We start from the raw sequence: 14,933 nt of genomic DNA on the forward strand, positions 1-14,933 counted from the left end.
CTTCCCCTCCTGGGGTCCCCATGTTGGCCGATATTGTTCCTGGTTCTCTCTCTTCAGATGTTGTCCCTCTCCTTTAAATCTCCTCTTCCCTCTGCTGAAGAAAACAACCCATTCTGTCCTTGCAAAAACCTGAAATGTGTTGTCACCTCCCAAATCCTGGAAAGGGACATGGGTCAGGTGAGGTAAAAGGCAGCACCAGGTGACAGGCGAGAGGCCAGCAGAGAGGACTGAGGGATCATTCCCCAATACATCCCAGATTCAGAGTCAATCACTGAGTCAACGCCACCCCCTCAGTCATAAGAGTTACTCTGCAGCAGTAAGTTTAAACCGTAAGCAGAGATTAACTCCCCATGTCACTGCCTGATCACTGGGTCAATCTCTTTGTCTGTATTCTCTTTTACTTTCTCTTCTCCTCCTCTCTCCTGTGTCTCTCTCACACCTGTGCATGTACTGACCCTGCCATCGCTGCCTTGGATGCTGTGGGCCTTCTTATGATCTGCTATCAAAGGCATCCGAGGCTACACATCCCACACTGATGTTGCCTCCGAGGATGAAGAATGCTGTTCCCACATTAAAATCTCTGTCCACGGCGGGATGGTGGTGCAGTGGTTAGCACTACTGTTTCGTGGCACTGAAGACCCGGGTTTAATCCCGGCGCCGGGTCACTGTCCGTGTGGAGTTTGCACATTCTCCCCGTGTCTGTATAGGTTTCACCCCCAAAACCCAAATATGTGTAGGGTAGATGAATTGGCCACGCTAAATTGCCCTTTAATTGGAAAAAAATAATTGGGTACTCTAAATTCATTTAAAAAGAAATAAATCTATCAAACGTTTCCCAGGGGAAGTAAGACAGCTGCTGCAATAAGTGAGGTTTTATTCCTCACTTTTATTCCCCACCTGATCTGCTGCTCAAAGTCACCTCTATTTCCCTGGTCAGTTTCCCAACATTTAGGAAATCATGTTATTCCAGAAATATTTGGATTGGTTGCGAGAGACGTCAATCAGAGAGCCCACCCACTCTGCCCATTCTCTCCTCTTCCTCTATCACAGCTGCTTCACTTCCTGTAGGGACTCCAAACCAAGTCAGGAGATGGTGAGTGAAGGAGCAGAATTTAGAAGAATTACATTGCACAATATCCACACTAATGTTCAGGCAGTCTGACTATCCTGTGGGCAGTCAGGTGTGCAAATGCCCCTTATGCTGTGTGAGAAGATCCAGCTCAGAGACCTGTTTACTCGGTGCTTTGTGCTGAGCTGTTTGATTGGCTGTGTGTTGGATATTGAGTGTTTATTGGAAACATTTCCCTTCTGATTTACAGGTTGACTTGTTGATGGATCATTACTGAACATGAGAAGATGACGTGGGAGGGAGAGAGACATTTTTGAAATGTCTTTTAATGTCTTCTTTAAAGATTGTACCTGAAGGCCTCGACTTTTCCCAAAAACCTGCGATTTGATTTGATTGTTTTGCCCAGTGCTGTTTGAGAGCTGAATTTGGGATGTGCAGTCTGAGTGAGTGCAGTGTATCTAATTTCCCAAAATAAATCAGAACTCTTCAATCAGCTTCACTGAAGAAATATTTTCCTTAACTTCTCGCACTGCTTGCCCAGTGTGTTTTCTTCAAATCATTTTGGAAAGCAAGGGGAGAAATTTACAAATCTCCATTTGTAGGGGTGGCATGGCTGCGCAGTGGTTAACACTGCTGCATTTCTTGGGCAGCACGGTGGCACAGTGGGTTAGCCCTGCTGCCTCACGGCGCCGAGGTCCCAGGTTCTATCCCGGCTCTGGGTCACTGTCCGTGTGGAGTTTGCACATTCTCCCCGTGTTTGCGTGGGTCTCACCCCCACAACCCAAAAGATGTGCAGGGTAGGTGGATTGGCCACGCTAAATTGCCCCTTAATTGGAAAAAATTGGGTACTCTAAATTTATTTTTTTTAAATTTAAAACACTGCTGCATCACAGCGCCGAGTGCCCAGGTTCTATTCTGGCCCCGGGTCACTGTCCATGTGGAGTTTGTACATTCTCCCGAGTCTGCGTGGGTCTCACCCCCGCAACCCAAAGATGTGCAGGTTAGGTGGATTGGCATTGCTCCTTATTTTGAAAAAAAAAATGAATTGGGTACTTTATATTTACGAAAATAAAATAAATCTCCATCTGCCACTGTGGGAGGGAGTGAATGTTTCAGATGCTGGATTGGGTGCCAATTGGAAGGAATCATGTTTCCCCTTTCCTGTTTTACAGAAGGATTGCACCATACTCCACCAGAGAATACAGAGATTTTAGACACCACCGATAGATCCTGACCATCACCCAAGAAATAACTGCACAACTGTGGACAGACTTCCAGTCTCTTCACAGAATTTCGCAACACAGAGAAGGTTGGGCAGTGAAACCATCATCTGGAAATCAGTCAGGTTAGGGGAGCTTTGACATGTCATCAGATCTGAAAAGGTCAGTGGTGTGGAAACTTCTATCAGAACCGACCTTTCTGAAGATTCAGCTCTTTGCGATCAGTCAGTGTTGGGCTGGGAAGAAGAGCGTGTGGGCTTCATGTGTAGTGAGAGCTTCAATCATTCATCGAGCCTCATGAACCACGGACTCATTCCTACAGGTGAGAGGCTGTTCAAGTGTGAGGTGTTAGACCAATGCACCACAGGCTTATAAGACCTATCACACAAGGTGCATCTGTTGTCCCACCAGTAATACAAACAACAGCCACATGGAAGAGAAACCGTTCAAGTGTGAGGTGTGCAATCGAGCTTTTGTATATCCATTGTCATTCAAGAATCACCGATGCAGCTGCACTGGGAAGAAGCCTTTCCAATGTGAGGTGTGCAACAAGGGATTCATGCAATTAGCAAGCCTGTTGAAACACCAACTCATTCACACGGGCAGAAAACTATTCAAGTGTGAGACATGCGACAAATCATTCTCACAGTCATCAATTCTCCTGCAGCATCAGAGGATCCACACAGGGGTGAAACCATTCAGGTGTGAAGTGTGTGACAAATCATTCTCGAAGCCATCGGGTCTCTGCAAACACAAACGCATTCACACAGGAGAGAAACCATTAAAGTGTGAGGTGTGTGACAAATCATTCTCGGGCTCATCGTACCTTCGTATACATCACCGCATTCACACGGGGGAGAAACCATTCAAGTGTGAGGTGTGCGACAAATCATTCTCACAGTCATCAAATCTCCTGCAGCATCAGAGGATTCACACAGAGGAAAATCCATTCAAGTGTGAGATGTGCAACAAATCATTCTTGCGGTCATCCCATCTCCTGCAGCATCAGAGGATCCACACAGGGGAGAAACCATTCAGGTGTGCGGTGTGTGACAAATCATTCTCGGAGTCATCGGGTCTCTGCAAACACAAACGCATTCACACAGGAGAGAAACCATTCAATTGTGTGGTGTGTGACAAACCATTCTCGCGGTCATCCCACCTCCTGCGCCATCAGAGGGTTCACACAGGGGAGAAACCATTCAAGTGTAAGGTGTGCAACAAATCTTTCTCACAGTCGTCACATCTCCAGCTCCATCAGAGGATTCACACTGGCGAGAAACCATTCAAGTGTGAGGTGTGTGACAAATCCTTCTCAGAGTCATCAAGTCGCCTAAAACATCAGAGGATTCACACAGAGGAGAAACCGTTCAAGTGCAAGGGGTGTGACAAATCATTCTGGCAGTCAACACGTCTCCTGCTCCATCAGATTGTTCACACTGGGGAGAAATCATTCAGGTGCGAGGTGTGTAACAAATCATTTTCGCAGTCATCGCATCTGCTGAAGCATCAGAAGATTCATATGGGAGAAATCATTATGATGTGAGGTGTGCAAGAAATTGTTCCTTAAGCCATTAAGCCTGCTGCTCCATCAGAGGAGTCACACAGGATTAGCCCTTCAACATTTGAGCAAGGCTTACTCCTGCAACTTCCTATGGCAAACCTGCCCAACTGGGGGCCCATTGACCAGATTGTGACCTTTGCAGCTCCTCCATGTGGCCTGCAGAGACCCTCTATCTGGTTATACGAGCTGGGTGTGCTCATGTCTGTGGAGGGTGTATGCACGCATGTGAGGGGGAAGAAAGCATGTGTGAGTGCGTGTGAGGCGGGAGGGGTGTACATTGAAGGCGGTGTTTGGGTCGTGTGTGTAACAAATAGAGTGAGGTGCCTCTGGTGTGAGTGTGTGTGAGGAGTGAGAGGGAAGACAATGTGTGCATGTAACAGAGCGAGAGAGAGAGAGAGGTATGGGGTGAGAAGAGGGCAATGTGTGTGCCTGGCTCACTCCCAGTCTCGGGGTTCTCAATCACCCTCAAACCCACGTATCAACACACACTTTCTCCCACTCTCCCAATGGGTGAGTGAGTGAGCACCCAGGGATGAGTTGGAAACACTGTCACCCTTTCACACCCTAATCATCTTTATTGATTACTCATTTATTAAAAATGATCAGTTTATTATTTTGACCTCTTTTGACTCAGAAAGCTGCTTCTCTTCATAAGTCAGCTTTTAAACAAATTAATATTTAATGCATCAAACTTTATCTTTCCAAAACACCTTGAGTGAGAAAGAAATTGAAATGTGGCCCTCGTGTGAAGAGTTGGACATGAGGAAATGTTCAAACCAGATTGACAGCTACAGAAGCAAAGGACAGAGTTGGGAATTCAAAAGCACTGCCCAACCCTCCTGGGGAAGAGTCTCTTCCAGGAATGGAAACCAATTGGTCCATGGATCCAGGTGACCACTGAATCTTTGCAATTATTGGTGTTTGTACAAAGGAAACGAGATCCAGTATGTGCCACTAATTAGGAGCCAGACTAAAGCACAGGGATTTTAAAGAAACTTCTGTCTGTCGGATTCTGAGTGTTCCCCTGATGTGAGTGTGTGATAGCAAAGTGACCCAGCTCTCAGGAGTGGTTATGGGGTAGAATCGGATCCTGCTTTAGTTGGTGATATGAATTATAGACAAATCCTCGTCAGATGATGTGTATTTGACCAATACCACGGGTAATCACAGGATCACAGAATCTTACAGAAGAGGCCATTCGGCCCATCAAAACATGCACCGACAAAAAAATAAATCCCACTTTCCAGCATTTGGCCCATAACCTTGAATGATATTTCAAGTGCTCATCCGAGTACCTTTTAAAGATTGTGAGGTTTCCTGCCTCTACTACCCTCCCGTGTGTTCCAGATTCCCACCACCCTCTGGGTGAAAATACTTTTCCTCAAATCGCCTCTAAACCCCCCCTCCCTTTCACCTTAAAGTTATGCCCCTTTGTTATTGACCCTTCAACAAAGTGAAACAGTTCTCTTTGTACTCTTCTTTCTGGGAGGGCAACTTACCTGAGCATGGTGAGGGATTGGGGGGTGAGTCTCTTGTAAATGAAAATTAAAGAATTGGATAAAAAAAGAAACTGAGGGTTTTAGCTGCACTGAGGACGTGTAATATGCAGATCAGCCGAGTAGCAGGGTGAACAGATACTTAAACAAAGTGGAGACCGGCAGTCTAGTGACCTAGGTCATAGCCATGTCCAGTTGTAAACAGAGCTCTCTTAGAAAAGCAAACATTTGTGCAGAAGATGGCTGTCTGTGTTTGAGGTTCTACTCTGAACGAGAAAAAATCTTTCCCAAAAGAAAAGTCCTGTGTGCTAATGGATGCTGGAATTAACTCAGTGTAAAAACCTATGGGATGTTGTTCTGGTGTTTACTAAAGTAGATAGATTTGAATTGGGGCTAATTCAGGTATACAGTCTAGGCAACAATTATTGTAGTTAATTGCAAATTTTGTTCTGTACTGTTACCTTGTGCGTTTTATATTTTAATAACCATTTTGTTAATTGAATATTTACAACAAGACTGAACATTTCCTCACTGGGCCTCATCTCTTTCTACACATAATAAGTTGCAAACTGTGTTCCAAGTTTCTCTTCTGGGGATTGGGATACCCTCGCATTTAACATCAGCAGGGTCCTTAAGACTCCACAGACCTCAGTTCCCTCAGTCCATGACATCTGATGTAATAACAGTGTGATATGTTCACTCTTCCAAAATTAATTTAATAGTCCAGCAAAGATGCTGAGCCATTTCCAAATGCTTTCCTATTTTGGTTGATTCATAGTTTCTGTCAGCTGAGTATTGTGTTTTTTTTGTCCGCTGTTTCAGCTGTATAGATTTATAATTCTGATGTATTCATGTTTTTAAGCTTAATTTTGTGTTTTCTCAGTCTGGTGTGTTCCTATTCAGTGAAACACTCAGGAGCCTCCGGTAAGAATCCAGCACACAATATATTGGTCAATATCACTATGAGAAGTCTCACAACACCAGGTTAAAGTCCAACAGCAATTTGAAATCATAAGCTTTCGGGCACCGCTCCTTCATCAGGTGAAATCCTGTTGGCTGGTATACTTTCTCCATCTATGGGTTTAGAATTTCCAGTTCACAGGAGGCAGAACGTTTCCCTGAGGAGTAATTGAATTTATATATCAACTCTGCATATTTCAGACTCAAGGCATTCAAAAGCACCTTTTAGTCAATGACAAGCATTTTGAAGTGTGGACACTGTCGTAATGTCAGAAACATGATAGCCAATTTGCACAGCAAGCTCCCACAGGCCCCAATTTGATAATCACCAAATAATCAGTTGCAGGATCCATATTGACCAGGACATTAGGGATAAAACCCCTGCTCTTATACAATATAGTGCCATGGTATATTTTACATTCACCTGAGTGAGCAGACAGGGCCTTGGATTAACTGATCTGAAAGATGGTACCTCTGACAGTGCAGCCCTCCCTCAGTACTGCACTGGAGTGTCAGCCTCAGTGCACAAAACTCTGGAATGAGGCTTGAACCCACAACCGTTGACTCAGATTTGAGAGTGCTAACTAAGCCACAGTTGATAATAGCATAATATTTCTGTTGCATTGATTCAGTTTCTAAGGAGTTAAGTCCCAAGGCTGTGTCCAGAATGCTTTCTTCCGGTAAACTGGCAGTCTGAAATTTTGATTTAATTTAAATTGGTAACTAGTTGGAGGTGCAGGTGTTAGTGTTGTCTTTGTGACAGCTTTCCTGAAGCTGTGAAAAGTGGTAAAGTCCCTGGTGTCAGCAGTAATGAAACAGATTGAGAAAAGTGGGTAGATTCCAGGAGTGAGGAACAAACTCGGTACTGATAGAGGATCCCCCCCCCCATCGAACAAAAACCCCAAACATCCTAAATCCCACTGTCTGAAAGAGAACTACATCCCAGAACAACTACCTTCTTCTTGAGTTCTCTGTCCAAAGCCAGGTCCAACCTACATTGCCACAAGCTCTGTGTCAGGAATTGCAAGAAAGGATATCCCAAATCCACCCCAACCAGAACACGGACTGAACCCCTTGCTATTGACACCCATCTGATCCACACCAGCCGTCCAGCCAACTGAGCTAACAGACCTCCTAGGGAGTCTGAGTTGCTGTGCCAACATCCACTTTTCCAGCATGTTGTAGCCTGGAGCAATGGATAGTGATGGTAGAGGCTCCAATTTATTTCCATACATGGCTGACCAGGGATCTCTTCCACTCTTACCACCTGCCATTGCTGAGTGTTGGAAGGAATTACAAGTTCATTACAACCTGTTTAGCTGTGTTATGAAGACACCTTCCTCGTCGAAGAGGTCTGGGAGTAGGTCTTGAACCCAGAGCTTCGGGCTCAGAGGTAGGACACTACCCATTGCACTCAAGATTTCTGTTCAATAACCATCTACTGTCTGAAAGTCCTTGTTATGACTTCCGGTGGCGGTATTTTTTTGTCTTTTCCCTGTCCGAAGGGCGAAGTATTTTACGGCAAGAGGTGCCTGTGGACGGTTTTACTCCTCTGGTGTGCCTGGTGGATCCATGAACTAGGAGTGGGGCAAAAGGAAAAGAACTGCTGGAACAGCCGAGTCTTCGTGGCGTGCCACAGGATAAGATGGCAGAGGGCAAGGGAGCTGTCCTGCCCACCCAGTGGTCAATGCAAATGCAAAGTTCTGTCAGCAGAGAAAGGAGGCCCTGGAAGATCTGGCCAAGGTGATGGAACCGATCAAGTCAGGGATCAAGAGAGTGGAGCAGAGGCTGGAGTCCCAGGGCTGGGCGATCGACAAAGCGGAGGTGGTGGTCGAGGATCAGTTGGCCTCGTTGGTGGCCAAGGTGGGGGTGATGCGGGAGACCCAAAAGAGGCTGAAGGAGAAGGTGGATGATCTGAAGAATTGTTCCAGAAGACAAAACCTGAGGATTGTGGGGATGCTCAAAGGTGCAGAGGCGGGCCAGAATGCTGGAGAAGCTGATGGGGGAGGGGGCCCCTCGAGGTCGACCAAGACAACAGGGTGCTGTTGAGGTTGCAGGCGGGTGAGGCGTCAAGAGCAATGGTGGTGCGGTTGCACCACTTTATGGATAAGGAGAAGATTCTCTGATGGGCGAGGCAGACGAGGAAGTACACGTGGGAAAGGAATGACCTGTGGATGTACCAGGGCTGAAGCAGAACTATCGAAGAGGGGCAGGTTTAACGGGGCCAAGGATGCCCTGTTTAAAAAGGGGGTGGACTTTGGAGAGCTGTGCCCGGCCCGCCTCTGGGTGACTTTTCAGAAGCCTGAGCACTACTTTGACATGTCTGAAGAGGTGATGGAATTCATGAGGGACAATAGACTGGGTGGAGAGTGAGGATATTGAACTTTGGAGGAGTTTGTGTATGTTTTTTTTTTTGAAGTTTTTTCGTTGAATTTTTGATGGCGCGGATTCTGGGAGTCAGGCTTTTCATGGGGAACATCGAGGGTGAGTGTACCTTTTGTTGCTCTTCAGGGGTCTCTGATCAGGTGGAGGGGAATTGGGAGACAGGGAAGTTGGAGGCCTTGCACGGGGGCGACTAGCTGGGCAGGCTAGTTAATGGAAGTGAAATGGGGGCTTGCCACGAGGTAGATGCGGGGGTATATAGGGCTGATGTTTTGTTTAAGGGAGGGGGGAAGGATTGCTGACAAGGATGTATTTGATGTGGCGCAATTGGAAAAGGATCGATGAAGGTGGACATCGAAGGGTGGGCCTGGATGGTCACGTGACACGGGCCAGAGGCTCGTCAAAAAGTGATACGGTTGATCGGCAGGTGACCAGGCTGCTCAGGTGAAACGTGAGGGGGCTGAATGTGCCGGCCAAATGGTCATGTGTGTTCGCACACCTGAGGAATCTGAAGATGGATGTGTCCTTCCTGTAGGCAATGCAGTTAAAGATAGGGGACCAGGCAAGGTTGAGGAAAGGATGGGTGGGGCAGGTGTTCCACTCAGGTCTGAATATGAAGATGAGGGCTGTGGCGGTGTTGGTGAATAAGCGGGTGGCATTCAAGTTGGGGAATATTGTGGCAGACTCCAGGGGGAGGTTCGTGATGGTGAGTGGGAAGCTGGAGGGGATGCCAGCGGTCCTGGTAAACATTTATGTCCCAAATTTAAATGATGTAGATTTCATTATGCGGGTGCTGGGGAAGATTCCTGACTTGGACTCGCACCGGGTGATCATTGGGGAGAGGGGGTGATTTTAATGTGGTTATAGAGCCGAGTTTGGATCGGTCGAGCCCGAGGTCAGTGAAGCTGTCGGCAGTGGCGAAGGAGCTGAAGGGGTTTATGGAGCACAGGAGGGGGTGCGGACCCGTGAATCTAAATGGCACGGGAGGTGGTTACAGCTGCCAAGTTGTGTGAGGCGCTCAATGCGGTAGCAAGGAAGGAGTTTATCTCAATTCGGGCGCATAGAGAGACTGTGGAGTGGGTGAAGATGGCAAGTCTGGTGGATCAGATCCAGAGGGTGGATAGGAGGTATTCGGAGACCTCGGAGGGAAGTTGAAGGAGAGGCAGAGGCTCCAGATAGAGTTTGGATTAGTATCCACTGGGAAGGCAGTGGGGCAGTTATGGAGGGGAAGTATACGAGTATAGTGAGAAGGCGAGTAGGATGCTGGCCCACCAGCTGAGGAAGCAACAGGCAGCGAGGGAGATTGGTAGAGTAAAGGACGATAAGGGTAGTGTGGTGTTGGACCCAGAAGGGGTGAACGGCGTGTTTGAGGCGTTTTATAGAAGGTTATATGAGTCGGAGCCCCGGAGGGGAGGGGATGTGGCGGTTTTTGGATGGGTTGGAGTTTCCCAATGTAGAGGAGGAGCTGTTTTGCTGTGGACTTAGTCCAGCGCCGCCACAGTCTGGGGGGAGCCGTTCCATGGGGGGGGGGGGGGGGGGCTTTGGCAGAGGTTGGGGGCACTGGTGGGGGGGGTGGTCCGGGATTGGCTAAGGTGGTTACTGGGGGACAATATGTGGCAGGCTGGGTCCGCATGCGACTGCCGTCATGTTGCACGGCACGGCCGCTGCAGGCCGCCGTTGTGCTCATGCGCAGACACGGCATTCCTCCGGCTGTATCCGCACGTAAAGCCGGGGGCTTTACGCTGCGTGGCTGTTAGCCCCCCACCAGACGGAGGATCGGTGCAGCTCTTGCGCCGTTTTTTCTGGCGTAAAATGCCACTGTTCCCACGCCGACGTCAGCACTTAGTCTTCAAATCAGAGAATCCAGCCCACTGTGTCTGATGCACTCTCTCTTCTGTGCCCTTCAGGCAGTTCCATCAGGTTCACTTCTCTGAAGGGCGATATTTGGCTTTTTAAGAAAATCTGAAAGTTCTCATGTTTTTCATTTACTTCTTTTCAAAAAATGTAATTTATTTCTAATTTTCGCAACGTGGTTGAGATGAATAATGAGGGAGAAAGAACAGAAGAATATGCTGATAGGGTGAGATGAAGAAGGGTGAGAGGAGGCTTGTGTGAAATTTCAACACCAACATATCGAGCATTTGGGCCAAATGGCCTGTTTCTGCTTTGTAATTCTATGTCGCTTTCTGTGGTTGGATTTGAACTCTAAATCTCTGAATTGTTAACTCAGCTGCAATACATGGAGACACATTGAAATGTGGCTTCTTAAGGTCCCAGCCTTTCCTTTGCAATCCTATTTTCTAATATTCTAGTGGCGGAATTCCCCATTCCTGAGACTGAGTGTTGACTTCCACTACAGCAAAGCTGGCGCCGCACCTGGACCACAGCCCGAACACCCACCCACTCCCGTGTGCTGAGCAGCGATGACGATACCGACACGGAGTTGAGTCATGTGCCTGAGACCCAGGAAACCCCAGAGCTCGAGTCCGAGATGACACCGATTTCCCGTTTCCAACACCCTCCGCCATCCCAGAGACACCTCGGTTGGGCACCTTAGTGAAGAGGCTCCTGCCACACTATCTGGTGCACAGATGCCTTGGTACATCAGGTGGAGGTAGGAACTCCCGAGGACGTGAAGGGTCGGAGGGCAGGCAGACCCTAGGGACTAGCTGCCATCCAGATGGGTTTCAGGCCTCTGGAATGGACGGTTCTATCACTTGTGGAGATGCAGTCGCAGAGCCAGGGACTTCAGAGCACTTGCAGGTGCAGTTGGAGGAGTCCAACTTGCAGGAACAGAAGGTGGTGCCAGCCATGTGTGCCACCTCGGCCAACTTCTCATGGGTGGTGCCCGCGGTGGAGGCAATGGCGTGTGGGTTTTGGCCATGGATCAGCATGTCCAAAGCCTTGGGCAATCTGTGCAGACAGTGGCCGAGGCCCAGGACAGGTCTGCCCTCTCACAGGCAGGCATATGCCAGAGCCACCTGGACATTGCAGCGGCGTTCCTGACAGTGGTCCAGTCACAGTGGGCCATGGCTGGGAGAGTCCGTGGCATTTCCCAAGCGCTGGCCGACATGGCACAGATGCAGAGGTTGGTGGCCCAATGCAAGAGGGAGATGGCGCAGTCACTGGCTGATGTGGCACTGACCAAGAATTTGGTGGCACAGTCCCGGACAGATGGTTCACTCCCTGTGCTCCATGGCCAAGAGCATGCAGACCCTGGCCGAGACGAGAGCGGGCCTACTGGGCTGGCAGCGCCAGGTGGCGGGGATGCTCAGGGCTTAGGTCCGCTTGCACACCGGTCCCATGAAATACTCCAAAGGAGGAGGTGATGGAACCCATGCCAGTGACATGCAGGGGAAGTGCCGAAACACCGCAGTACCTCGGATTCTCCCCCATCCCTGATGAATCTGGTGGACAGCGGGCGGAACAGGGCAGCACCATGCTACCTGAGACACCCAAGTAGCAGCTGGGCCCATCCAGGCAAGGTTGCTCCAGAAGACAACCGCCAATGGAGACCCAGGTCACAGGGCAGGAATTGCATCAGGATGCCTCCACTCTTGACACCGGGATTGACAAAGACCTCCACTAGGGATTGACCTAGCTGTAGTGTTAGGGCCTGTAAGGCCAGAGTTAGACACCAGTTAAGTTGGTGTGATTTTATGGAACTATGACCAAGTTGGCACAAGTGCAAGGCACAGTATAGTGATAGGGGCTAGGGCACGACTCTGCCTATATTTGTTCATATAAACACCTGTTAACACTGTTGCAATCTGCCTCAATGCTCTGAGAAGGATGTGAGGGGTAGGCTGGTGTGGGCTTGCCAGAGAAGGGGTGGGGGGGGAATGTGTTCCCCACCCTCCCGTACCCCCACTGTCCCCACCTGCGCCACACCAAAGATCCGATGGGACCATGTGATGGATTGGCCAGCTCGCATGCAGGGATCACCCAAGGGCACGGTTGGAAGTGCTACTGTGGGTAGTAATCAGTTGTTGACAAACCATGTGGAGCATCAGAGCTCATTGTTGAGCGGGTTATCATCATCCCCCATCCCAGGACCAGACCCACTCTTACTGCCAAACCAGGACAACGTGCTAGAGGAGGAGGATTAATGCCAGGCCTCATCCAACGAGGAGGATGCAGGGTATTGCGAAGATGGGCAAAACATGGCACATGGGAGGCCGCACAACTTGTGCGCCAACGTGCATGGGACGCTCTGATCTCCAGGTTCACCAAATGGGGGGGGGGGGGGGGGGGTAGCCAGGGGCACAGACGCCACATCCTACCTTAACACCGCCTCCTCCCCCCCCGCCGGCCAACCCCGCCTACAACCCCCTCCATGACCTGCCACACTATGTGGGTGGGCCCTGGGTTGGCAGTAACAGTGGCTCATGCACTCTGCCCAGGAATCGGGCACAGAAGTACATGATGCGCATCTGATGGTCACATATCAGCTGCACGTTCATTGCATGGAACCCGTTTTCGTCAGTCTAGAGCGGTCTGCCATCTGCAGGTGTTTGTAGGGAGACATGGATCCTGTCAATCACACCCTGGATCGGGCATGTCGGCGATGGGGCATACCCTGCTGCCCAGGCATCCTATTCGGCTCGGTCCACATTAAAGTGGATGTGCGCCATGATCTGACAGATATGTCGCCATGTCCCCCTGCTCAGCCTGCGTCTTCGAAGGCATGCCCGGTCCGGCAGGACCTCAAATGACGTGCTGCTGGTACATGCGAGGCCTCATGCAGAGCCTCCTTTGCAGCACGTCCTCCTCTGCCTATTGTGCGCTGGCTCTCCAACCTGAGCGCCTGTTCCGCTGCTGCACGTTCCGCAGCTGCAGCTACCTCCTCCAACAGCTCCAGCTCGTACAGCCAGGGCCGCGGTGACTAGGACCATGGTTGGTTGTATTCCAATATCCATTGTCTCCAAAGGGTGAAAGGCCAACATATTAGCATGGTGTGTACCCACGTGCCCAACCAGGTCCAATAGGCTACATGGTGCCCCAGGTTGTCAGTGCGGGCTTTGCCCCCCCGTATGCTTCCCCCCCACCCCCCCCCCCCGGTCAGAAACATGGGGACCCCGAGCCTTGGCACCCATCCCTGCTATCCGGTACCGTTGGCTGGCGCTGCCCTTGCCAGCGGTATGCTCCTCGGCACCCATCCAGCACCCCTGTAGGGGCTACAGTGGCCGTTGCCCTGGGTGGGCTGCGGCCTGTTTGGTGGGGTGGTGATGGTGCTGGGTTGCGGGCTGGGGTGCAGGGACGGTGAAGTGGGGGAGTGTAGGTTGGGATGCAGTGGTACTCATATGGTCGGTGTTACTCTGCAGAACCAGGTTCCAAGGATGTCAGTGGGGTTTGCAGCAAGGTGGCTGTCTGGCAGGCCACGGCGATGGTGGTCCGTGCCTGGACACCGCCCCAGTCCCGTGGGGGTCATCCCGACCACACGGCCTATTCTGTCACCACCCCATCCCCTGGCCTGGGAGGACCCTCCCCCACCCCCATGTCTGGCCCAGCAGCCCATGGCTGCGCCTGTGTCCTACCTCTTCTCCCTCATCAACCACGACGCCAGTTTCACAATCTTTAAAAGCACAGGTGAACCTTACCATTGGGAATTCGCCGCAGTGGAGGCAGAGAATGACGGAGAATACCAGGTCGGGCCCACTAATGATATGCCAAGGGTGTTTACTCTAAGTGTGTTCTGGAACGCACTGGTGCCGCTGTCAAGGCGACAGAGAATTGGGATTTGGCGTGAAGCCGGCACTCACCACAATTTCGGCGTTGAAACTAATTCTCTGTCCAATCGCGTTTCCCAATTCCGGTGTCGGCCGACGGAGAATCACGACCCCTATTTCTATTCTTTTCTGATTGTCACCCCAGTGACTGTCAGGCCACGACTGGCCAGACCATTGGTCCTGACTGTCGCTGAACTGATTTAATTGGCTTTTAAATGTCATCTTCTAGTTGATGAGGCTCAGTTCAAAAAGACAGCAATGTATCTCCCATAAAGAACAACGACTTCTTTACCAGGTTTAATCTGATTTTGAACAAAGCTCTTTTCATTGGACTGGAGACCTGTGTCTTGGTATTGCTGTCTCATAGGGTTTTCGTGCAATATCCTCACACTTTAACTGAAAACTGTTCACATTTGTAAAATTGAGAATTTAAAACTTACATTATCCAAATCAATTAATTATTCCTGTTGTTTGATGATATGGATAAATCAAAAATACACTGAACATGAATTA

At 49.6% G+C, this 14,933-nt stretch overlaps 1 protein-coding gene across 1 annotated transcript in view; it reads left to right on the forward strand.

Moving 5' to 3' along the window:
* The first annotated feature begins 1,071 nt into the window (after positions 1–1,071).
* LOC140390175 (uncharacterized) overlaps positions 1,072–14,933 on the forward strand; it is a 51,607-nt gene continuing 37,745 nt past the window's right edge. Inside the window, 3 exon segments of the mRNA XM_072475121.1 lie at positions 1,072–1,093; positions 1,320–1,512; positions 2,242–3,747. Coding sequence (XP_072331222.1) covers positions 2,720–3,747 — 1,028 coding nt within the window. The 5' untranslated portion in view covers positions 1,072–1,093; positions 1,320–1,512; positions 2,242–2,719.

This window comes from Scyliorhinus torazame, chromosome 14 (genome assembly GCF_047496885.1).
Source record: "Scyliorhinus torazame isolate Kashiwa2021f chromosome 14, sScyTor2.1, whole genome shotgun sequence".
Taxonomy (NCBI): Eukaryota; Metazoa; Chordata; class Chondrichthyes; order Carcharhiniformes; family Scyliorhinidae; genus Scyliorhinus; species Scyliorhinus torazame.